Below are 26,354 nucleotides of genomic sequence, written 5' to 3' on the forward strand. Positions count from 1 at the left end.
ATTAAAGGAACACATGCACTGGAATGCATTTACCGAACCTTCCGTTATGGAAAATTAGGCAAGTGACATATTTGATGATGGTTTCAGTAAATTTTCGGTATACCGCCCAGCCCCAGATGTATTTCTGTGGTTGGGAGACCACAAAATGAATCCTGCACAGAATTAATTCCTTGTTGTTGTTGCTTGGTATGTTGAATGCCCATTCTGCTGTTTTTCTACTGTTCTTCCTCTTCCTGATATAGTAGTGATTTTGGAACAACTGGACAACTTTGGAAGGTTTGGTATAATTGAACAGAGGTCTGGGATCTGCACTATGTATTTTAAATATTTCATATCTATCAAGTTTTTTTGGCGTAATATGAAATAAAAGGGCATTTACAATACTTATATTTTATTAATTTGAATATTTGAAAGTACGCTTAAATTATTTAAAAACATTTTAAAAAATAAAAATGTAATATAATTTTGTTTTGTATTTATGGATGTATTTATTACAGGTCCCAAGGGGTTGGGGTCCCATCAACAGATAATAATAATAATAATGGGGAACCTGTTTTTAACAGGGAAAACATGTGAAAATGAAGACAGGATAGTTCCTCAGTACTGCTCGTCAACTCTTTTATTTAGATCATAAATCATCTTATTTTCTTTCCACTTTGTCTTTTCCTTTAGTCTTTTGTATCGAAACAATAACAATGTTTCAATAAACGAAAAAACTTAAATTTATATTGGTACCACAATACCACAGTAGGTTATTTCTTATACTTTAAATATAGCCTCTGTACCTTATAGCAATAAACTATGAATACAGTACAGTCAGCATTACTATTGCTTAACCAGGATTTACCTTGAATGCTAAACTAGTACCTGCCTAGTTATGGTAAATCTTAATGGATAAACCCATCATAAGATAAAATTGAATAAATCACATGAAAATCATACTAATATCATTTCTTCTGCTTCTCTATTCAGAGAGCAAAGAACCGGCCACCAGCTTGTATCTTTGTTCTCTCCGTGCACGTATAAAGTTACTCAACTACAAGAGAATTGGAACACAACTTGTTAATTGATAACCCTGAGTGATTTCCTTGAGCCAAATCTACAACAGAATATTTTTCTGCAACATGGAGAGAAAAGTGGAAAAGAGGGACCAGTGGGCGAAAAAACGGGAATATATTCTGGCAATGGCGGGGAACGTGGTGGGCCTCGGGAACGTGTGGAGATTCCCCTATCTCTGCTATAAGAACGGTGGAGGTGAGTTGTACCATATTCACTGAATGTACAAAATATTAGGGACACTTTTCATGAAGTACACTGATGAGGTGAATCCAGGTAAAAGCCATTATCCCTTATTGATTTCCCTTATCACAAAGGGGGAGATGTAGATAAAGAGAAGCAGACGGGTTAGAGAAGGATTTTGAAGCTTTGAGACAGTTGAGATGTAGATTGTGCAAAAGTGGCTGCGACTCAGCAAGATGTCCATAATATTTTGATGATTCAGTGTAGTTGAAATTATTGTACCATTGTGAGTTGTACCATATAGTTGAGGAAATTAGCTGAACTAATTTAACTGATCCCACTTTCCAGCTCAACATGTGTTAAAGATGTACAGGTCTACACAATGCATGGATGTGTGTATTTAACTTATGCTGAGATGCAAAATAACAAAATGCATTTGTAGAAGTGTTGGAACAGATATTATTTTAAGGCAAAAGCGAAGATTTCAGTTCCACCTGTCATTTCTGATATTTTTGCATGTTTTGCTTCTATAAGATCCCTACAAGCTCCAAATAAGAAAGTATGTAAGTAGTTATTTGGTGCTGATTTAGTTGTAAAATTATAAATTAAATCTGCTCGGTATTATTTTCCATATTCAATTTATTGACGGATGTATGTATGTGTACATGTATGGATTAATAAACATTGCTATTATAAAATAAAACAAAAAGACAAAATATTTCTGAACCAAATTTAATAAAAACTCCTTTAAATGAATATCATTACCTTGTCAATAAGAGGTTTTGAAGCAAGAAATCTTCATTGGCCATTTTCTCAAATTCCCTTTAGACCTACCTCCAAACACTTAGTGTCACAGTTTGTCGATCTTTTCACAGTGACCACCCCCTCTAACCATCTCAAGGAGGTATGGAGTATGGAAATCGGTTCTGAGATATCTGCTGAGCTTTGGGAAGAAGGGTTAGATAGAATCAAAGGTTGCTCTGTTAATGCTAGGCTTCAGCTCATACAGTTCAAGGTTGTGTATCGCATACACTTTTCGAAGACCAAGCTGAATAAGATCTACCCTTCTATTCCAGCCACATGTGACAAGTGTAAATCGGGACATGGGACATTAACTCATCTGTTTTGGTCGTGCCCCAAATTGCTGAAATTTTGGGAGGAAGTATTTCAATGGTTTAGTGTAATAACTGGTAAGCAGATCAACCCCGACTGTGTTTTTGCCATTATGGGATGCTCTGAGAGTGCCTTTGAGCTACCATATGAGACTCAACAGGCTCTCATGTTTGGCATGGTTATAGCTAAAAGGGTTATTTTGAGAGAGTGGAAATCAACCTCCCCTCCTCGCTTCAAGAATTGGCTTAATGACATGGTTTCCTGTTTATATTTAGAGGAGATAAGGTACACCACATCTAATTCTCACTCAAGGTTTTTGAAGATCTGGGGACCCTTCATTGATCATATTAGGGGACGGGGTGTTTGATGTATGGGTCTTGTGTATGTGTTGGTCTGTATGTGCCCTGATGAGTATGCCCCATTGTACATTATAATTTGTTTATCTTGATCTAATCTACTTTGCATTTATTTTTCCATTGCATATTCACCGGTCATCTTCTGACCATAGTTATGTATGATTTCCACTGACCTCAGGACAATTTTGGATCTGGTGGACATTTAGTTCTGGCAGCTACAGACATTGTTGACAAGGACTATTCTAGCAAGCAAGGATGTCATCCATGTTATACACTTGATTTGTAATCTGGCTCCTTTTTTTGTGTGTGTTTGTGTTGGTGTGGGGAGGTGTTTGTGTTTTGTTCTTGCAATTATTGTTTTTCTTTCTGTGTGTTTGTATATTGTAAAAAGCTCAAAATAAAATATTCCAAAAAAAAAAAAGAGTTAATTGCTATGGTGACAACTGAAGTCCGGGCATTAAGGCAGTAGAGTCACACTTGCTTGAGAACTGTGCAGATGTGTTTATTGCATGAGTGCTTAGCAAATCAACGCAGAGTTGATGTTTGGTTTTTTTCGTGATCAACTTTTTTTTTATTTAAAGGAAAAGTTGGTACACATCATTATAGAAACAAAAACATATATGCTCACAATATGTGTACTTTTCCCCCCAAACTCATCCCGTCTCATCTCCCTAACCCTCCCTCATCTTCCCTCCCCCTCATGGCGACCAATCCCAACACAGATCTCTATTCTCAAAAGGAAATGGCAAAAGGAAATGATTATGAAATATTTTCCCATAGCTACAAAATAAAGTAAATCCAACCCAATAAAAAAGACACAAGAATATACAGTATATATACATCCATACATACATAGACACAAACATATATATACATACAGTGCAGATACATACACACATACACATACATACATTAGATTGTTGTCCAGTATTATTTTATAATCAAATGGGAACATTCAAAGGGAGCTTGTATAATGCTTCAATTGTGGCTTGGAGGTTTCTGTTCAAGCTGAGATGGTTTTTCCACTGGCATCATGCATTTTGGCTACAGAGCTCCATATTTATCACATCAAGGTAATTATTAATCCAATGTGAATATGTAAGTGTATGAGGTGGCTGCCAAGGACAGCTAACATCTTCTTGGCAGCTGTTAGGCCAGCTAATGTTATGTGTCTCTGTAAATGTGTCAGATCTAAGGTTGACATATCATTAAGAAGCAAAATAATAGGAAGACAAGGAATGTGAATCTTTGATAAGGTAAAAGAAACTCCAAAAAATGGGCTACATCTCTGCAGTCCCAAAATATATAAATGAGCCAGTCTGACTGTCTGAGCAGAGGTCACAAATTGGGGAATGAATAAGTTTCATGAGGTAACATTTTCTGGGTGCAAGATAGGTTCTGTGAATGAAATTGAAGTGTATTTGATGATTGATGGTTGGGGTTTATAGAAGAAACAACAATGGGTTCCCATATCCTAGTCCAGCTACTATCATCCAAAGGTATCCCCAGATCCCAAGACCACACCTGCTGGATATACAGAGATCTAAAAGTAACTGTTGTAAGTAAAGAGTAAAGTTCTGACACTAGGCCCTTTGTCTGACCTTGCTTATATAGTATTATAAAATAAAGTGTATTATCTAACCATATACCGATGTATTTATAAGAGGTGACTGTGTCCAGAACTGAACCATTAGTTGATGTTCCAGGTGGGATAACAGGCTTCCTACCAAACCACATAACTTTTGTTTTAGATGTGTTCAAAACAAGGTTAAGACTAGAGAAAGCCACCTGTATACTATTGAAGCTGTGTTGAAGAGAGCACAAAACAGCATCAGGGGAAGGGCCAACTGAATATAAAACTGTATCATCTGCATACAAATGAATCTTTGAATTTCCTACTACACTGACAATGTTATTTATGTATAAGGTGAACAGAGTGGGGCCAAGGATGGAGCCTTGAGGTACACCTTTAGTGACAGGCAAGGGGTGTGACAGGTGGTGTTCTGATTTAACGCACTGGGTTCTACCAGACAAATAGCAGGAGAATCAGGCGAGGGAATGGTAGTTGACACCAATGTTACTAAGTCTGTCTCTGAGAATCAAGTGGGCTACTGTGTCAATAGACTTTGCTAGATCAATAAAAATGGCTGCGCAATGTTTTTTGGAGTCAAGCGTGGTATCTAATGGTGGATTTTTCCTATTCTATTTTTCACACAGAGGGCGTTATGCATGCAAGAATACACAGAAGTCAAAATAAGAACTGCTTGAGACTTGAATGATGCATGAAGAAGATGACTTGATACTTGACTTGTGTTCTTGAAAAGGTTTCTAAAGTCTTGACTTGAGATCTTGTGTTTGTGTAAATGATTTAGATTGAAAGTGATGAGATTTGTTCCAGCAGACGACTGCATTTAAATTCTGTTTTCTGAATTTGTATGGAATGATTGAATTTATTGAAGTTGAAACTGACTATAGAAATCAAACTCATGATGCTCTTACCAAGTTTTTATCCTGTTAAAACCATATTGCATTGAAAGGTTTTCTCGAAGATATTAATTGATACTGGACTGGATTTGTTCTGACTTGACTTGGTGTTCTACATTTAGACTTGAGACTTGACATTAATGACATGGATTTGACTTGAGACTTGTGCCTCAAGACTTGTAGTGTGTAGCATTTTAACATCAAGTCTTTACCACATTAATTTTGAAAGATTGGTACAATTAGCATAAACCCATGAGAGACCAGAGCCTCTACATCACATCGCTTGGTAAAGCCATAAAAATAGCACAGTAATTGCAGTAATTAAAATGCTTAAAATTTCCCCCCATGTTTTAAAAGATGATACTGTACATTTAACAAAACAAAATTAAACTTTTCATCTGTCAGATTCTCCTCATAATGACTTTTCTTAAGATTCCTCCCAGGTCTCATAGGTGTATTTGTTTGTTTGCAGGTGTGTTCCTGGTGCCCTACTGTTTCTTTGCTGTGCTGTGTGGCGCTCCACTGTTCCTGCTGGAGACTGCGGTCGGTCAGTTCACCCAGGAGGGAACCATCACCTGCTGGAGGAAGCTCTGCCCCCTGGCACAGGGTAACCACATGATTCACTGTGGTATAGAGCTAAAGCAGCCTTCAAACAAAGAGCCATAGAAGTCTTATTACTGCACTTGCAAAACATAAAGGATAATTCCAGCTATGGTGAATGTTAAGCCACTTATGACATTCCTGTGTTTTTGTAGCGACTTGTAGCTAGAGGGATTTCATAGACATACATTTTACTTTCTACTTTCTACATTTTGAAACAAGCTTTTTATTACATGTAGAAGAATAAAACTTACTTAGCACCTTATTCTAATCCTTTTCATAGGAACTACTTTCAGTTGCTGTCTAAGGCAGCCCTTCCAATATAAACAACAAAGAGTGATCAACGATTGTGGTGAGAATTTTAGGTGAAACTGGCCAAGTTAGCATTTGGAGAGGAGTATGAAATTGTTTAATTTTCAGAATATGACATTGGGGGATGAAGTGTAACTGTAGAGGAGGTTCGAAAGGTAATTAGGTGCTTGGCAATGGAGGGACTTGAAGGTTGAAGAGGAGGATCTTCACAGTGATGTGGAACTTGATTGGTAGCCTGTGCAGGTGGACAACAGTCCACCTGCACATGAGAAATGTTACACAGGCCTGAGTAGAAAGATGGCAACCTCTAGCAGATGATCAGCCCTCAGCAGAACCTCTGGTGGGAAACAGATAAACAAATTTCAAGATACAAAGACTGGTCAATGAGGTAGTCTTTACAGAAATAGATAACTGTATTTTCCTGATTAAAAACAAACACATGAAAATTTTTCAACTGAGTATTCTGAAGTGGTTTCCTCAATTTCAAAACTACCCTGCCAGGAATCTTTATTCTTTAATTTTCTTCAATGTAGATGGTGGGCCATTGTTCCCCATGTTGAAATGGTGTTTAGTGTTCAGTACTGATACAAGACAATTGTCTGGTTACTGCAATCATTTACTTGTGTACTGAAGGAGTAGTACTGAAGTAGTACTTAAGGATAAGTGTGGCTTTGTAATGTAATATTTATTGCACTAACTGTTGATGTAGATGGACTCTGTAATTCAGTGTAAATATGGCTATGGAATGAACTTATATTGGACGCAAACAACAGGAAACTTTATCCTCAGTAGCATTCAGAACTGCATTTCACACTTGATTATAGGCCTACATGAACTCTTATTGTAAGTTTACATTAATAATTGATACGGCACAGTCCTATACAAAATAAAACATGACCGCTGATATTATGACTCACCTTTGCTTCTCCTGTTGGGCTCCATGTTAGCCTGTCCCGTCTGGCACCCGATCTCTCTGGTCAGTTCAGGCTGAAATGGAACATAATTCTGTTTCACAATTCTACTTCTTCCATGTTCATTTTTTCGAAAATAACCGTGTTTATAGATGTTAATCGGGCAATCGTATTAGTCAAAGCAACATTCTAAACAACCGAACAATTCATATAAACCGCCACAACAGCTCTGAATAAAGGTATAGGCTACCAACTTTTGCCATATTATGCACTCTCGGAGTTACAGCACAGCCTAATTATTGCAATATTCATCACTTTACCAGCCTATCGACTGAGTACATGAGAGTGGGGTTACTGATGGGTATGGGACTGGGTATGGTTGAAATGCAGTCCTTTCTGAAATTCGCCTGCTTCCCGTTAAGATGGCTGAAATCTGACAAAAGATTAGTTTTTTCCCACCCTGAAATACCCCAGTAACAATGTCAATTCCATGTTTATAACGTCCACTATGGGAGAAACAACAATAAAACTACAATACCCACACAGTTTTTCCAGGTGAGCTAGGGTTAGGGTATGGAAAGGCAAACTACTCAATATTACACAGATCCAATACAATCTGAACCAACAAGTTTGTTACAAGAGCATTGAAAAAAATATATATATATATTGTTGGTGCTATTTCGCCGTGATTTCATCAGCTATGTTTTATACCATGTGGTTATATTAGCCGCTCAGTAATGTACAGGGGTGAGTTTTCCTCGTTATACCGGTAATCACGTTGTCATAGTAGGTGTTTTTCAATGGTTGATAGCTTGTTTTAGAATTCAACTCAATTACTTTACATGTGTTTTTTTTCCTCCAGGGATTGGCTATGCTATCATTGTGATCCAGCTATTTTCAAGACTGTATAGTATTATCCTGGCCTGGTCCCTCTTCTACCTCGTCTTCTCCTTCAGAGCCCAGCTCCCCTGGGCCAGCTGCAATAATACCTGGAATACAGGTCAGCATGGAGGGAGGGAGGGATGGATGGATGGGTGGATGGATGGGTGACTGAAGGGAGTTATATCCTTTTAGGAGTATACAGAGTCATGACCAGTTTCCTCTCAAATACACAAGGAAAGCAATAAGACAATTGGTTTTTTTTTAGCATAGCTGCTGAAATAAGGATTGCTGTTGTAAAATATACAAGCAACACCCGCCGGGTGCGTTTTGCACTTGATTTTAGTGGCAAACTCTGCCTAAACCACCTGTGTCAGGCCCGTGCACCCCGGCGTGAATAACAAGCGGACCAATGCTTTTAACCAGTCCAACCTGAAAAGTAGTCTCTGCATTTGGTTTCCATTTTAAATGAATGGCCATCCTGACCTGAAAGAGAGTGTTACTTATGAAAGTGGTGTTAAAAATCAACATCTAAGCATCGTATAACCAACAGCAAAACTCTGGGTTCATATCAACAGACAGATGTGTGGAGCTCACCTCTCCAAACTGGACTGCAGAACACAATGGCAACCTGACAGTAAACTGGACTTCTGAAACTGTGACCAGGTCTTCAGTCTCTGAGTTCTGGGAGTAAGTAAATGTTGAGACATAAAGCTCCACCAGACACTTCATCAAAGCCCTGGTAGTAAGGTGGTAAGGTTACAAATAATACAACACACGACACTGAATTGTCAGTAATATAATCCACTGGAATACGGTAACTCAGTATTGTAATCTGGTTGCAAAAGGAAGCTACTGTATATAATCATGCTTGCATGAGAAATTTCTGCTCAATGCATATTTGATAAATGCCAAATAACATAGACTAAAATGGATGATAAATACCACAGAGTGGGGAAAAATGAATTATTATTCACAGCGTGGTGTTTTATCATCTTTCTGGTTGATGTTATTTGGCATATCGATGATGATTGAGTTGCAATTAACCGTTCATATACAGAATGAGCAATTGCATAGAGAGAGAGAGCTTTCCAAAGGTGTCCTGACCCTGTTAAATTATGACTCTACTTTTATACAATAAAAAGCAAGACTTGGTTCTTTCTCTTTAAAGTGACTGTAATCTACTATTGGAAGATTTAATTTTAGAGTGTTTTCATCCACATGGTATGAACTTGCAGTTGTATCACACTTTTTAAGATTAATTCATTTCATCATAGCCCCTCTGATTTCCCATATTTCTCCTCTGCAAGCTATTGCTTGTGGCATTGAGAAATCAATGAAAATCTCATGTGGAACTGGCATATCTGGACAACTGCATAGTGTTGGCGAGGTATTCAGGTGATTAGGACTGTATTCAAGTAAATGCATTGTGTGCATCAGCTCGTAGGTATATTTATTATTAGTTGCGGGAGAAAAACCTTCAGGTGGGCCAGATGTCGTCAGGTCTTCAACCACACGTCTTCAATCTCATTATAAAATAATTCAAACAAATGCAATAGAGTTCAATATGATAGAGTTTACTGACAAATCAAATTCAGACAACCCGAGCTGGTTCCATGGAAGCAACTGAATCTAAATATATAAAACCATTTTTTATATACCTTACTACGCCCATTTCGGGGGCCTTAACACCGATACCTCTTTCTGACAAAAGTATCTTTCCTGCATTCCCAGACATAATTGTATTCAATTGCAGTCTTCTCCTTTCCTCCAGAAACAATGGTATCATCCTAACCTTGGACACTGATTAAAAAATGACTGTATTTGCCATGTCATTAAAAATAAAACTTATTCTTGCTACACAATCTTCACTAAATCAGGACATTATGTGCTTTATTCATTTCTACCTCTGTGTGCTGAATATTATACTGATTATACATTTGCAGGCCTTCATGGGCCTTCATGTGAGTTAAAAATCTCCCACATAGTGTTAAATCAAGTAAATACTAAATGGAGTTAGTAAGATTTGTTACTAGGTGTTGGAATCTAGCAATGCATTCTGGTAGCGTGGCGGTGCGTTTCGAGAGATGGCGCCGTGGCGTTGGCCGCTCCACATTTGCATATTGTTGAGGTCTAGGCTGCTTTATGCAAATCAGGGGTGTCCAGCGCGATTCCCCGCCTCTGGAAACTCCCAAAACTCATGTACAAACTTTTAAACTAGCCATTGTCGATGTAAAATGAAGACAGATTCAGCAACTTCACGGCTTATTTCTCGCCTCAAATGTTTTCAGAAACACATTTCAGTCTATCTATTTTCGTAGTATAAGAGAACGTTTCCAAATGAGCCACCATGTTTTTCCAGTTTGAAATCCGGGGGCAGACGGCCCAACGAGTGACAGCGTTTGTCCAATCAAGTGCAGCAAGGAAGTGTTTATTTGTTGGTCTGTAGTTAAGTCTTAGTTAAGATAGGCACGGCCATCCCTCGCGTGAAATGACGACCCTTTGGAAACAATGCGATATCACGTATACCACCATAACTGTGTATGTCTAGACACCACTTCTCACGTGACTTTCAACAATGGGTAGTCAGTCAGTCAGTCAGTCAGTCAGTCAGTCAGTCAGTTAGCTACTTTCACTCTTCTAGGCCGGTCCCAGAGACCCGGCAGGAATAAGGTAGGTTTTAATACAAAAATTTAATTACAATTTAATTGTTAAACAAAAAACACGTCATTCCTGTTTGGCCAGCCACCCGGTACTGTCTCTGCCCTGAGATCCTCGGAGTGCCTGAGCGCGCTTCCACACTCCGCCGCAGCGCCAGCAGAAGCACCTGGTAAGAGTGAAGGAAAGTGAGGGAAAGATAGAGATGACAGCACAGCAAGCCAGCATGCAAGACAAACCACTATAAAAATGGGAAACATGCAGTTCCTTTATCACTACAAATCAAACCATGAGCACACTTAGATCACTATAACACCTGGGGTGGGAAATGAATCTCCCTTTCTCCACCGGCCCTGCACAGCAACAGCTGTGACATAGGCGGAACACCACCCGACAACCCACCCAGGGCCAGGATGCGCCGGCCCAGCTGCGAGTCTGTAATGAGGAAAACACTGATCAGGGTATTAATACAAACACAGCGCCAAAAACGGCACTGCTCAATACAGCGGTAGCCCTGTATGGCACACTTGTCAATACTGGCCGAATGCCCAACAGCGAATAATAACAAAAGGTAAGCGGTGTACACTTTTACAAAGAAACCCTATAGGAAACAGTGGCTGATAGCCCCGCACTCTCCTATTCATCTGCAAGTCTAGGTCGCTGAATGCCACGCTTGTGCCAACCGGGTCAATCTCTCCGATTCCCTCCGATTCTCTCCGATAGTATAAAACCATCAGGGCATTACCAGGTACAAGGTATGTATGGAGGAAATGCACGCCATAAAATGCCAGCCCAAAGGTAAGCTTCTCTGTCCCCGACTATTGTGCTAATAAGACCTCCCCAGTTTCTCACTCCACACGTGAAGGTGCTGATTGCGCAACCTCATGAGAATTTAAGGACTGTCCATTGACTAAGGGAGCCAATTAGACCTATACTGGTTGGGCCAGGGCACCACACAAGATAAGAAGACAACCAGTCAGAATCAATGTTGTCACTCAAGTATATGTGTCACTCAAGTAGGCGTGATTGTGACAGAAGTTAGTTGAGGAAAACATAAGGGAGACAAAGTCAAGACAGAGTACAGAGTCAAACCAAACAAACAAATACAAATGCACGTGTTCACTGTTCTTTTCTTTGGTTATTACTGTAGTGACATTGTCTGTGTGTGTTTCCCCTTACAGGAGACGGGTGTTGTCCATGTCTGGAGGTATAGAGGAGGTAGGCGAGGTGAGGTGGGAGCTGGTGTTGTGTCTCCTGGCCTGTTGGGTGGCCTGCTACTTCTGTATCTGGAAAGGAGTCCACACCACTGGAAAGGTCTGTAAACATGGGTGTGAGCACTGGCGCCTACACCATTAGGCAAGTTAGGCAGATGCCCCTCCACTTTTCACCCCTTTTAAAAGTCCAAGTGGTATAGTTCAACCTGCGCTAAAAATAGTCTTCACTACGTTGACCACAGACGATGCGATCGGGAATCGAGTAGCAGGAGCATAATTGTTTGAACCATGAAATGACAGCTAACATTGCACAATTTGTGGGCAAAGAAAAGTAAAAAAAAACAGCACAGGTGTTTTTCACTGAAGACCTTAACTGTGTAACGACCAGAGGTGAAAGACAAAAAGTTATGTGACCTACATTTATCTAGCTAGCTAACAACTGTTTTTTTGAGAGTAGATAGGTTTAGGTTGGCTAAGGTTCCATGTCGTGTTCTGTGTGCCGAAGGTCTCTGTCTTTCTCTCTGAAACTGTGTTTAACATTTGGCAAGCTATTTCAACAGATTACTGAAGATAATAGCCTCCTGTTAGCAGTGTCAGCACAGCAGCAGCAACATGTAGGATGCCAAAGCAAAAGGATAGTGTTAGAGAATAGAAAAGAACTATGATATTAAAAGTAAATTAATAATGTTTTCATGTAACTGGCTTATTTGTTATTTTGTGCAGTATAGCCTATGAATTATGTTAGTTTCCAAAAAAAATAAATTAAGCCTTTGCAGACAGGTCTCCTGTGTTTATAGCATCTCTTTAATTAATTGGGTTCTTTAATGTAGCATTGGGAATCAAGCATCACAGTATACAAACTGAATACTGAATATAAAAATATATGTAAAATTGTAAAATTGCAGAAAAATTGTAAAAGTGTATTAAAAAAAAAAAAAATTCTGGGGGAGGTCCCCCGCCAGACCCGCCCCGTTAAGATTTTGCCCCCCCACATTTACACAAAGTTAGGCGCCCATGGGTGTGAGGATTCAAGGGAACACGTTGTAAAAGGAGCAACTGGATCCTAGAAAATCAGCAGGCCCTGATCACCTGGACCAATGTTTTTTAAAACTGGCTGCTGAACCATTGTGTTATTTTTCTAATCTCACTCTTATTAGAAATTAAACTCACCAAATATGGAAATCAGCCCATATCGTCCTATTGTTAAAAAGTGGTGACCCTACAGTTTTGAATAACTAAAGGTCCATCTCCAAACTGTCTGTTTTGGCCAAGAATCGCTAATTAATGAACAGCTGAAAATAAGGACCAGAACTCTCCAAATTGGAGTATCTCACTCACACGGCACTCTCCACTCTGCAAGTGGAGAGTGCTGAACATACTACAGACAGTAGACTATACAAATCTGTCAACATATACACATTCAGCAATTCTAATACTATGTACACAATGTGCAAGTATCATTTCCCATCTACACTGACACAAAGAGTTGCTTGTGTGTCATGTCCATGTCCCTGTGTGTGTAGGTGGTGTATTTCACAGCTGTGTTCCCCTATGTGATGCTGGCCATCCTGCTGGTCAGGGGCTTGACGCTCCCAGGAGCCTGGCAGGGCCTGGTCTTCTACCTGTATCCAGATCCTTCACGCCTGGCTGACCTCCAGGTGAGGAAGCTGGAGAAACTACATGACCTCCATGTGTTTGTTTGTAATATAGCATTTGTGAAAACAACAGAATATCAGGTGAAAAATGAGACCAATCCCAAAGTATGAAATGTGTAGAGTTTTCTTGTGTCGTTCTCCAGGTGTGGATGGCAGCATGTTCTCAGGTCTTCTTCTCCTATGGTGTGGCATCAGGGAGCCTGATCACACTGGGCAGCTATAACAAAGTCAAAAACAACTGTTCCAAGTAAGCAATAGCACCAATAACTCATGGCGTACATTTTGAATTAGTTTTTTTTGGAGTTTATTATTATGGAAAGAAGTTAAAGCATTTGGTTTTCATCTATCCTAAAAATTATGTGCTAGCATCGTTCATTAAAACCTACAAGCCACTAGCAAAACATTCTTTTGTATGGTCAAATTTTGAATGGTGAATATTGTTCATATCCCAACCTAAATGAATGTCAAGTTTGAATGAATATTGATCAAAATGTTGAACAAATATTTGACTGTAGGGATGCTTAGTTTAGCTCAAATTACACAAAATGGGAGTATACTGGGAGTATACTTCATTTTGAGAGAATGGAGCATTTAATGCAGATCTAAAGAAATACCAAATACGGGATTTTTAGCAGAGGCAGGAACTCGAGTCAGACCTGCAATTGCTTGAGAACTGACTTGAAGCATGAAGAGAAGACTTGAGACTTGACATGACTTGGGTTCTGGTGACTTGGGACTTATCTTAGACTTGTACTTTGGTGGCTTGAAAAGGTTTCTAAAGTCTTGACAAAAGATCTTGTGTTTGTGTAATTGACTTAGATTGAAAGTGATGAGATTTGTTCCACTTGACGTTGAGAGCTGTGTGTTTGTGCATGCAGGGACAGTCTGTGGCTGTGTGTGCTGAACAGTGGCACCAGTTTCGTGGCCGGCTTTGCGGTCTTCTCTGCTCTGGGCTTTATGGCTCACAAACAGGGAGTTCCCATCGACATGGTGACCGAGTCAGGTACTATCTGCAGCACTAAACTGCATTACACAAATTTCTGCAACACTTTAGATTAGGGAACACGTATTAACTTTTAACTATGTATTTTCCCTCAATAGCAACAACTCCCTTACTGACTGCTATAAGCACTAATTAGAAGGCTACTGTGGGAAAACCCATTGTTAATGGGGTATACTTGTAGAATACAATACTGCAGAATAACGTGCTAATAAGTGGTTTGTAATGACCAATGAACCAATAAACTACTAAAATGCATGTTAATAAGTGATATATCAAAAGTTAATGTGTTCCCTAATCTAAAGCATTACCAAAATTTCCATTATGTGGGAGAAAAAAAAGGAAATCAATTTCTGTAAAATCTCAGCCTTTGTGAGGAACTTTTTCTTTTCATAATGCAACACACAGAGGTACAAAATGTCTTAACAGTAACTGAAACAAAGTAGGAGATATACTTGCTAACTGACGTATTTGCTGTAGCACCCCCTGAAACACACACACACCAACAGTAATTAGTATAATGCGTATTTGTAGATCTACATTTCGGTGGCAAGACACACACAAATGCTCTGTGTCCTGTCTCTTCTGTCCCTTCAGGCCCAGGTTTGGCGTTCATTGCGTTCCCTCAGGCTACAGCCATGATGCCGCTGCCTCAGTTCTGGGCCGCCTGCTTCTTCTTTATGCTCATTCTGCTGGGACTCGACACACTGGTGAGCGCACCTGGACAAAGTACACACACATTCATTTAGTCTGTAGCGTGTAGAGTCGAAAATATCGAACTTATAATTTGGTAAAGGCATATCAATATAAATATTTTGATCAAGAGATCAAATTACACTCGTAGGGGCACCACCTTCGTAAATGAAGGACCTTTACTCATACTAATCAGTCATCAATCTAAAGATCATGAGGTCTTTCCAGTTCAGGGATTACTTTTCTCTGCAGGTAAGGAAACACATGACAACTTCTCTGCAATAGATGGGAATATTTATTTAACGATCCAAGTATAACCATATTCAATGAAATAAGCAATATAAGTCAAAAGTCACTGATATTGATCACCAGAATGAAATACGGAAACTATAGACTAAAATAGACATGGAATGTAATGAAACAGAATAAGGATGAAAGGAAAATGATAATGAAATGTGGGAATAAGAATTGGCAGCAGTAAATGGAGATATGTATGGATCAATTAAGCAGAGGAACGAGGCGGAAAGCTACGGGACAACTAAACTATAAAGCCTAACTTTCTTGATCTATTTAATTTGAATCTAAGCTTTTGCATCAACTCTCAGCAGTAAAGACGTGGATAGTCACAGCCTACTTTGTTCAGTTGGGAGGTCTTGCCGGTTGGGGTTGTCTGGTCCCGCTGAGCTCGGAGAGACGGACTCGGCGTGGCCGGTTACCTGGCAACGGCAGACGCTGGATGGAACAGCTGGTCTCTGGTACTATCGTCACGTCGGGGCAAGCAGCGCTACCGGCTCAAAGCTGTAGTCGTCAGGCCCGTGGATGTAGAACACTGTGGCGATGTTGCACCAGTGTTGGCTGCTGGATGGAGTTGAAGTTTCTAGCTCTTCTAACTGTTGTAAAAGTCTAAATAATCTCGTTCCTAAATAGCTTTGAAAGCTATCTTCGCTTGGCCGGGCATTGATAACTTCTTGACTATTAGACGCGAGGTTCAAACTTCTTGCAAGCGATTCTAAAGTTCATCTGGAGAAGACGTCTCTAACTCCAGGCTCAAACTCTAAGTTTCACTAAAGGCGAATTGCAGCTAAAATTGTTGATCTTGGTTTCAGCAGGTTTCTTGGTGAGAGCGGAATGTTGAACGAACGTTGAACTGCGAACAAGGCCAGAGAGAGAGTTTTATAGATCTTTAAATTTTCAGGCGTGGTTTGCCATGCAAATCACGCTTCGCGCTCTTTTTCTATTACGCCTTGTTTACTAATTAATTTCTTTGTTTGAGAAGGTTCCACCCCGAATAGGGAGAGGGGGGGGGGGGGGGGGGGGGAATTGGATGTAAGAGGAATTCTTCCTCTAGTCTATCTTATTTTGAGATCTATTACAAAGTGATCTTAATAAAGATTTCTTTCTAAAGTAATACGCAGGTATTTTACATCTCCACCAATTACTGTTGTCAATTGATCAAAATAATAAAAACCTGGGAACTTCCATTCGAATTCATATAGCTAGCACATCAATATAAGGACCTCAAATAAACCTTTCTGGTCTAATCTATAACTATACAGTCTTTACCAAGTTAACTCATATATGTAACTTGTGTTTCTAACTGTGTGACTAATGTGAAAAACAATTTAACCATTTAATACAATTAAGCTTGGTCGACATTATATTGACCTGTCCTAGTTATAAATGACCACACGGTGGCAGTGTGGTACCATGCAAAAAGGAAGGGAGAGTGATATAATTGTAATTATTTCCTCAACTAAAATAGTTAACATTGTGGGTGCATACAATTCACCATGAATTAAACAGCTTCAACATATATAGTTGACACATTTAGCCTATACTAAAAACATCTTAAGAAGTATAGGGTTGAAAGTAAGATCAGAGGAGAATGTAGAGAGGGGAAAGATTTATGACAGTCCTGTCCCAGAAAGGGGGTAGTGATGAGACTCTGGTAAGTGTCAACAGCAGTCTGTTGTTCCTTTGTATTGACACATTGGTATGTATACCCGTTCTCACCCAATGGTGACTGTCCCTTTTGATCAATCAGAACCATCTGGTACTCCAATGAAGAAAGGAGGATGATTCCCTATATTCATAGGTGTGGAAGGTATGAATGTGTGGATGTATTGTTTATTGGGGCTCCTGAGTCCCTGGGTCCTTCTTCTTCCGATGGCTGGAAGACAAAGGTCATTAACTCTGGAATGTGTGAGAAAGTTGCAAACCTCTTCGCAGTATCCTGCCGTTAATTCCCCAAAAGCTTTTAGGGTGACATCTCCTGCTGGCAGATACCACTTTTGAAGTTGTGGTTTGTATCAACCAGACACCTTTATGGCCATTTGTTGTGATAGGCCATGTTGTGTTGATTCGAGAAAGCAACAGAGAGGTTGGGGCTTTCTCCAAAGGTCTCACTGGTATCGCTACAAGTCTGTAGTTTAGATTTAAGAGAGGGTAGGTGGGTGAGTGCCGGTAGGGATCAGAATCAGTTGTATTGGCCAAGTACTTTGCACATACAAGGAATTCGACCTGGTGTGTTGCTCACACAAGTCACATTGAATATAACACAACACAAAATTATAAAAGTAATAGATAACAAAAAATAAAGATAGAAATTTAGGAAATACTTTTAGAAGTAGGACATAAAAAATAGTATATTAAGTAAAAGTAGCATATGAAAAAGTATAAGTAGTGAATAAAACAGACATAGAAAGGAAATAGGTCTTTTCAATACAATATGCACATGGTTTCTGTTAGAGCCTGACTGACTGCACTGATCGGAAGCTATGGAAGTCAGCAATAGAGATAAATAGACAGAAATACATTTAGATCTGGAGAATATTGCACTTGGTTCTCTTTCATAGCATTCGTTTCAATGTCTCACTATGGGATACGCCCCCACACGTATCTTCAGAAGCATTTATTACACTAAATGGCGACAGCTGCCCCACACCACGAGGGAAGAGAAGACCGGTGCTCGTCTCTGCAAATGTGGGAATACAATTTTGGGCAAAGACACACACCAGGTCTGCTCGGCTTGCCTCGGGCTGGAACACGCCCGGGCAGCCGTCGATTCCCCCAGCTCATGCGGACATTGATGGCAGGTGTGCGGGAGGGTCCACCATCCGTCTCCACCCTCAGCGTCGACATGCCCGACATGTGCAAATACGCCGCAGAGAAGCTCGAAATCCCGTGGCCTAGTGTCGCAGCAGAGGTCCCCCAATCCCGCTACGAGGGGAAGAAATTACCCCAGGCCAAGAGAGCTGCGAGGCAGCTCCTTCCGGCTTTCCTGGAGCTCCTGGAGGAGGTCTCCTCTACATGGCTCTTTTCGTTTTCCAGCTAGACCCCATACCAGGGGCATCTTCCTTGGATTTTGAGAGGATGGAGAGACATGCCATGGCCCGCCTCCCACCAACAGAGCCGTTGGTGGCAGCTCACCTCCACCGGACGTTGTCAGGTGCTTCGCCCAGGACACCGACTCTGCCCTCAAAAGCAGACCGGTTCCAGTCCACCTTGACTGAGAGGGCGTATAAGGCAGCAGCGGTGGTGGTGTCACGTCGATGCTCGCAGCTCACCAAGCAGATCTCTACAAAGACATGGCTACAAAGCCTAACTCAACCTGACCAACCTGTCTAAGAAGGAGGACATCCTAGTCGTCCCCATGGTTTCCAAAGGGATCTTCAGTTCTGTACTGGCCTCTATGCAGAAGCGGTGCGAGGCGAAGAAGGAGGATGAGGCGTTACAGCTGTCTCCCCCGTGGAAGGTGCTGCCTCCCAATGGCTGGCTCCCGGACAGACCTAGTCCCAGGTGGCTGCCAGGCCGACCTCGTCGTTCCGGATCCCAACACCTGAAGGTTCCAACCCCCGTCCCGGTGTCCCCCGTACCTGCTGCATCGAAGAGTCCCTGGACCAAGAATGCCTTCTGCCCCACTGCTGCGCAGGCTAGCTGGCCAGGTCTGTCTACCAGACAGCAGGCCAGGAGGAAGAAGAAGGTGTCTTAGCGGTCTACCCCGCTGCTGGAGGGCCAGACAGATGTTCCCTGTTCCCTGGCTTCCCTCCCTTTGTTCTCCTCTTCCCCACCCCAATGTGCGGCTCCCAAGGTGTGGTGCCACATTCCAGCCAAGAGGAGGAAACGAGACATTGCTCCAGCGGCAAGCCACTTGCCCCCCACGTCTCACACACACATCTTTTTTCCAAAAGAAATAAAAAAATACGCCGACGAATCCAGGTTTTCAGCCGAGGGTGGAGAAAACACCATTGAAAAACTTGCGTTTCCCCCTTATGGTGCCCACAGAGCTTCTGCTTCCTCGGGTGTGAAACGGCCTGGGAACACTGTCCCAGCACTGACAGGTTACGCATGCGTCCCAGCACTGACAGGTTACGCATGCACAGTAGCGCACCAATGGGCCGAAGCTCATCTGCCCCACTGCACGGACCTCAGCTTGTCTCTCCCCTGTCTTTAAGGGGAAACAGCTGGGCCGCTTCCACAGCGTCAGAGTGGATATTGAAGATAGTAACCGGCAGCTACAGACTTCAGTTTGCTACGACCCCACCTCCATTCAATGTGGTTTATTCCTGAACAGAGGGGGAGTCAGCCCGCATCCTACAGGAGGAAATCTCCTTGCTGTTGGAAAAAGGGCCGATAAGCAAGGTGTCACTCGAGCTGAGCCACAGTGGCTTTTACTCAAGGTACTTCCTGGTAGAAGGGGGGGCGCGGGATTCGGCCTATTCTGGACCTGCGCGCCCTAAACAGGCATCTCAGAAAATACAAGTTTTGTATGCTCGCACATGCTTCTCTGCTGCGTTTGGTATGCCCAGGCAACTAGTTCACTTCCGTCAATGTGAAGGATGCATACTTTCATATCCCGATATATCCTCCATACAGGAAATATCTCAGATTTGCATTGCAGGGCGTGGCATACGAATACCCGGTGGTGGAGTGTGTGAGCGCATTCAGAGCCACGTTGTCCCACGTCGACGTGGGGAGGATGGTCTCCTTCACAGTATGCCTGCGACTGCTGGGCTTGATGGCTTCAGCTCTTCTCATAGTGAGACTCCGCAGGCTGCATATGAGAGATTTCCAGTGTTGGATGACCTCTTTCGGGCTGGCCCCAGTGCCCACTCCCACAGCTTGTTGCTTTCCAACCTCCACCGTTTAGCTCTCCGAAGCAACGGCGGTTACACCTGTTGTGCATGCCTCACGCGTATTTGGATAGAACTGGTGGATTCAGGAAAGGGGACCAGTTGTTTGTGTCTTGGGCTGCACCCTGCAAGCGTAGGCCTGTCACAAAGCATAGGCTTTCTCACTGGATTGTGGGGGCCATTGCACTGGCCTACTCGCGGTTAGGGCTCCAGGCCCCGGCTGGTTATGCGCACATTACACTAGAGGTTTGGCTATCTCTTGGGTTCTGTTTAGAGGGGGCTCTATTCAGGAGATATGTGCGATAGCTAGCTGGTCCTTGCCTCTCACGTTTGCGAGGTTTTACAAGTTGGATGTCACGGCCCCTACTATTGCTCATGCTGTTCTGAGTGTTGGGTCCGAGGCAGAGCAGGCAGGGTAATCCAACACCTGGTTATTGATGGTCAGTCTTCAGGATAAGCTTGTCTGGCAATACGGGAGTCTCTATATACCATAGTGAGGCACTGAAACAAATTGTCATGGCAGCCGCCTGGCAGCTCTCTCTCTCTCTGTCTCTCTCTCTGTCTGTGTGTGGTGGGTGTGTAGGTCGGATCTGCATTCTGCACATGGGGAGGCAGCTGTACCCGTTTCTCCAATTAAGCAGCCTACTCATTCCCTGCTGTGCCTGCAGTCTTTGTCAGATCGTAGATTCTAGTGTGCTGTTCTCTAGCTGCTAGACTGTTGGTTAGTTGACCGAATTTGTAAACGTCTATCCAAGTTCAAATCAAGTTTTGTTCAAGTCCTAGTTTAGTCGGTGTGCTTCCTGCTCATCCGTCTCTAATCCTCGTCTCACAGACTGCAGCCTGCTCGTCACCTGTGCTTCCTCACCAGGATCGCCGCTGCACACTCTGCCTCTGCTGCCACTCTGCCCGGCCCACGCCTGCCTCAGCTCCTAAACGCCCCGAACCTTGTTGATTAATATACTGCTTGAAAACTAAACTCCAGTCTGAGTTTCCTTGTTTTCTGTAACACGAATGCTATGAAAGAGAACTTAAGGTTACTTGCATAACCCCGGTTCTCTGAATAGCGTGAGTGAGATGTTTAAACAGGGATGGAGAAACCCGTCTTTATTTTGTCACACGTGTTCGGCGGCGGCACGCACACACACATGCTTGCTTCACGCCGTGAAATTTGTTCTCCGCTTTTATCCTATCCTGGCTCGTTCTCCTCCGGTGGAGCGGTGGGCTTCTTTGCCATTGCTGGTCAGGTGACGAGCTTCATGCATGTTTTTTTAGTGGGGGGTTCTTATCGTATGGAGGATACCCCCAAGTGAGCATGGGGAGAACATGCAAACTCCACACAGAAAGGCCCCTTTTCACGAGATAACCCACCTGGGCACTAGGCACCGAAGGCATGGGGAGAACATACCCCCAGTGTGAGGCAACAGCACTACCACTGCGCCACTGTGCCACTTACTTCTTGCGGATGGGGTGAAGCAAGAAGAGGTGTGCTTTCTTGAATGATGAGTGGCGCAGCGTCAGCCCTATATATAGGAGGGTCCTGATCCACGCGTCACAACCAGTGTTGGTAAAAAGTAATCTGATTACTTTTTTGTGGTAACGAGTAACTTTTTTTTTTAGTGTATGTAATCAGTTATTAGTTACTTTGTCAAAGTTACATTTTGCTGCTTATATTTTTCTTTCAAATGGTTAACTGTTTAGTTAGTTAAAATATCTAAAAACGACTAGAACTATGTTATACATTTTTTGAGTTGTGTACTTCCCAAATGTTTCCAAAAATGTTCAAACCCAGAGAAATCCGTAATTTTATTCAAGGTAACTGTGCGTTTCATTTGGTCGCCTGTCAGTGGCGTCATATCCCCTTTACCCCCTAACTTCCGGGGAAACACGGGAAACACCAGATGATACATCAGAGAGTGAGGAAGGAAGTCGGCCAACTAGCTAGCTAGCCGCTCTAGTCGCTCTGTTGTTTTTTTCATTCTATTGTTTTTATTGCTCACCTGTGACGGATCACGATTATTCAGTCCCGTTTGCTGCGCGTTCTGTCTCTGAAGCTGTCCCTGTAAAAAAACTCCCATGATCCCACGCTACTTCACAACGTCATCAAACTACGTATTTTGTTATTGTTTTGATTGAGAGACCCCTAGCGGCAGAAATTACATACTGTGCGTTTTAAAAAAGTGTAAAAAAATATAAAGGTATTGCGCTACATGATGTTATTAAAAGCAGACTGTACAGCAGACTGTACAGCAGACTGTACAGCAGACTGTACAGCAGGCTGGCGGTGCGGTGGAGGCTTGTAGGTTATGAGTCGCTTTCAGAATGAACACAATAATAAACTGCAGAACTTGGTGATATTCGCATTTCTTTGAACTGATCATAGAGAAGGGTAGAAACTTCATTGTTAACTGTAAGTTTAGCTTTCACTATCAAACCTGAAGATTTGAAATGAAAGCGCTTGTGAGCGCTGTCTGGTGTTTATTTTGAGACCAGACCAGATCAGTTCAGGCTCCGTTGATCACCGGGGTGAAGTTAGTTTGAATTTTGATATTCACCAGTTGATGCGCCTTGTAACGTCAATAACTCTGTGTTGATAGTGTAATTTTTCTCAAATTAGGCTTTTTTATAGAGAGGAACACGGAGCCAATGTTTCACAGTGTTGATAAAGTCAAAATCACCTGCGGTTGTGATGCAGTGATGGCAGAAAGGCATCCAGTCGGTCCATTAAGCCCCACTGAGTATTTACTGTGGAACCTTGTAACTGAAAGCTACCTTGATGTTTTCTTCACTTAGTAACGGAACTATTGACTATTTAGGGCAAGTAACGAAGTAAAGTAACTAGTTAGTTTCAAAAGTAACTTTCTCCAACACTGGTCATGACTGCCATCCACTGGCGTAGTGTAATAAATGCTTCTGAAGATGTGCCTGGGGTCATATCCCATAGTGAAACATCTCACTCATGCTACTCAGAGAACCGGAGTTACGCAAGTAACCTAAAGTTCTGTATGTTTTGAACTGAGGAATTATAGGAAAAAACTGAAAAATTTAAATGTTATAAATGGACAATATATATGTATAAATATATAATTAGGCAGCCAGTATAGAGTTGTCATTGAGAAAATCAAATATAGCATAGTACAGGTAAAATACTCCGGAAATTGGACTAATTCATATTCCATTCCATCTGCTTCCTCTCTTTCTCTGTCTCCTCCCCACTCATTTTCTCTTCCTCTCTCTCTCTCTCTCTCTCTCTCTCTCTCTCTCTCTCTCACAGTTTACAGGTCTGGAAACCATAACCTCCACAGTGGTTGACATGTTCCCGGTGCAGATGCGCAGACCCTGGCGCAGAGAACTCTTCCTCCTCGTCTTCTGCTGCGTCTGCTTCGTCATTCAGATCTCTCTCGCAACTGAGGTAATGGATCAACCACTAACCAGCCGTCCATCCAGCTAGGTGTCCACCCACCCCAGTGCAAAACAAATCCCAAACCTCAGCAGTGACAGCGCCATACTTTTCAAAGCTTTGCTAACAAAATATAGAGTAATACATTTCAAGCTTGATGTTTAGAGTGAAACTTAATATTTTTTATCTCTCATGTGTTTTCCAGGGAGGAGTCTATCAGTTCCAGCTGGTTGATTACTATGGTGCCAATGGAACATGTCTATTATTTCTCTCTCTGGTCCAGTGCGTGGCTGTCGGCTGGGCCTTTGGTCTGTGGTATTACTACCTGCTTTGTGTGTGTGTATATGCCTATGTTTGTGGTGTATACACTTCCATACACTACATGTTTGCATGTGTTTCAGATGGAGCTAGCTGCCACTGAATGCCTATTTTCAATTGTTCTGTTTTGTCAAGATGTAACCCAATCCAGCCATCTGCACATTAAAAATTCAGTAGAAGCCAATGAATGATAGCTCAAATTTTCTTGTTCAAAAAATAAGATTCAATTATTTACAGAAGGTGACTGAAATTTGTCATTCTGTATATGCCTTTGTAGATTTAATATTAGCTATCCTGCAATCTCCAACTTACAGTGAGAATACAACATTCCACTAATGTTAGTGGAAGGTTGCATCACTTTGATTATTGGTTACTGTCAAATTACAAAGTAATTAGATGACAGGAAGCTGAAATGTAAATGTTCAGTAGAAATCATTGAGCGCCATGTTAGGGTTTCTTCCAGATCCTTTTGAATTGTTACCAACTGACTGTATTTATCATTCAGGGGCTGACCGGCTGTGTGATGCTGTTGAGGAGATGACAGGCCAGAGGCCGTTCGTTCTTTTCAAACTGTGCTGGCGTTACTTCACCCCTCTGATCTGCCTGGTGAGTTACACACTAAGCAGCTGCTGGGTGGGTAGATGGATGGACAGGATGGATCATTTGTTTTCATTTGTGCTATCAATCATTTAGTAAGAGTAGGTGTCATGATTTTCAGATGGTGAATATCTCTTTCATGATGATGAATATCTATTTCAACAAACAAATCTCTTCATTTGTTATGATGTGGATGCACTACCTGTTACTGTTCTACAATTAAAGAAATGAAAAAGAAACAGCTTGTATGAGATTTGGTATTATTACTATTATCATAATTATTATTATTATTATTACTATTATTATTATTATTACTATTATTATTGTTTTCCCATTGATTTACTTTTTTTATCAGTCCCTTTCTTGCCTCCTTAATCTTCTTCATTCTGGTTTGCCAACTCCTAAGGACCAATAAGGAGAATCTTTACAGGTCCAGTGCAATGAGAATTGCATTTATTAATTTCATGGTATAATTTAACAAAGGACCTGTTAATGTAAAGTTACCCACATTATTATAACTGTCAGCATTGTGGATTTCTGAAGGCCTTTGAAAAACTCTGTTATCAACAGAATGAAACTGATTTAGAATTCCAATCTACTTCCTGATGTAAATGATGTCACCTACCCCCAGGTTTTAGTGAATGCTCTGATTGGTTGACAGTATGTGTACTTAAAGAGTAACTAAACCCCAAAACCTAAATCTTGTGATGTCACCCTCTATAGAGTACAACAGGCACAAAGACCAGCCAATAGCAGATGGCCAGTGCAGTTGCCTAATTTTCACCATTAGGTGTCAGGCTTTACCCAAGATTTGGGTGGGGTTTAGTTACTCTTTAAATAGAAATAGTAGTCTGCAGTGGAATGCTCAGCTCTCACTCAGTCATACAAGCTTTGTACCATCTAACCATCAGAAACTGAAAAAAAATGATGCTCATTGTGTTAGAAATCAACATCAAACTTTTCCTGACTGAGTTGAAATCACTGCACTGGATCTTTAATAAACCATATTAAGAATTTTATCCTAGAACAATATACATCATTTTCATGAAAAATATCTTGCTACTGGACAACCATCAGGCATTTAAGGACAATGTCAAGATTTTTTTCAAATGGTGCATAGGATATTTTGAAACAAAACACTTCATATCATCATGTCTGTAGGTACCAGCAGTATCTCACATCTTATCATACAGGCAGTGTACAGGCTACAGTTAGGACAAGGACAGACGTTTCACAGGGACACACAACTGGGGTATGACATAAGCTCAATGAGACTTCAGAAATCTGATCAGCCTTTTCATACCAAGTAGGTGAAGTATGCTAGTCCACATGGCCTCTAGTTTTTTCCTCTGCTCTTTCCTTCAAGGTTTGCTTCATCTGCTCCTTTCTGGACTACCAGCCCCTGACATCCAGCAGGGGTCATAAGTACCCGGACTGGGCCTACCATCTGGGCTGGGCCATGGCTCTCTCCTCCATAGTCGTAGTGCCCATCTGGGGGGTCGGCAAGTTCTGCCTCACTGAGGGTAGCCCCCGTCAGGTAGGTGCAGTACTAGCCCCTGCCTGAGCTTGACGGTCTGCTTTACTTTTGCAATATTCTGTTACAACCAAATCTGTGTGATTTGACCTGATTGTCATTTGGTGTTTGTCTTTTTTTCTGTCCTTCACAGCGTCTGTCTGTCCTGTTGCATCCTGTCGCTGACCCCACTGATAGGAAATGCCACCAGAAACATACAGAACATCTTCCAAATGAAACAGAGATGAAACCTTTGTCAGCCCATTGTCCCGACATGTTATGA

At 41.6% G+C, this 26,354-nt stretch overlaps 1 protein-coding gene across 1 annotated transcript; it reads left to right on the top strand.

The window, feature by feature from the left end:
* Positions 1-1,124: 1,124 nt before the first annotated feature.
* LOC139656054 (sodium- and chloride-dependent GABA transporter 2-like) lies at positions 1,125-26,354 on the top strand. Its single transcript, XM_071533545.1, has 14 exons — positions 1,125-1,254; positions 5,665-5,799; positions 7,878-8,015; positions 8,473-8,584; positions 11,734-11,866; positions 13,290-13,424; positions 13,565-13,668; positions 14,300-14,424; positions 15,019-15,131; positions 23,518-23,655; positions 23,849-23,951; positions 24,467-24,567; positions 25,925-26,095; positions 26,226-26,354. Exons 1-14 carry the CDS (start codon positions 1,125-1,127, stop codon positions 26,352-26,354), a joined length of 1,767 nt encoding a protein of 588 aa, XP_071389646.1.

The sequence above is a fragment of the Centroberyx affinis genome, unplaced genomic scaffold (genome assembly GCF_046629955.1).
Source record: "Centroberyx affinis isolate AG114_WGS23_722 - 3 ecotype Tasmania unplaced genomic scaffold, CSIRO-AGI_Caff_v1 ptg002376l_1, whole genome shotgun sequence".
In the NCBI taxonomy this organism is placed as follows: domain Eukaryota; kingdom Metazoa; phylum Chordata; class Actinopteri; order Beryciformes; family Berycidae; genus Centroberyx; species Centroberyx affinis.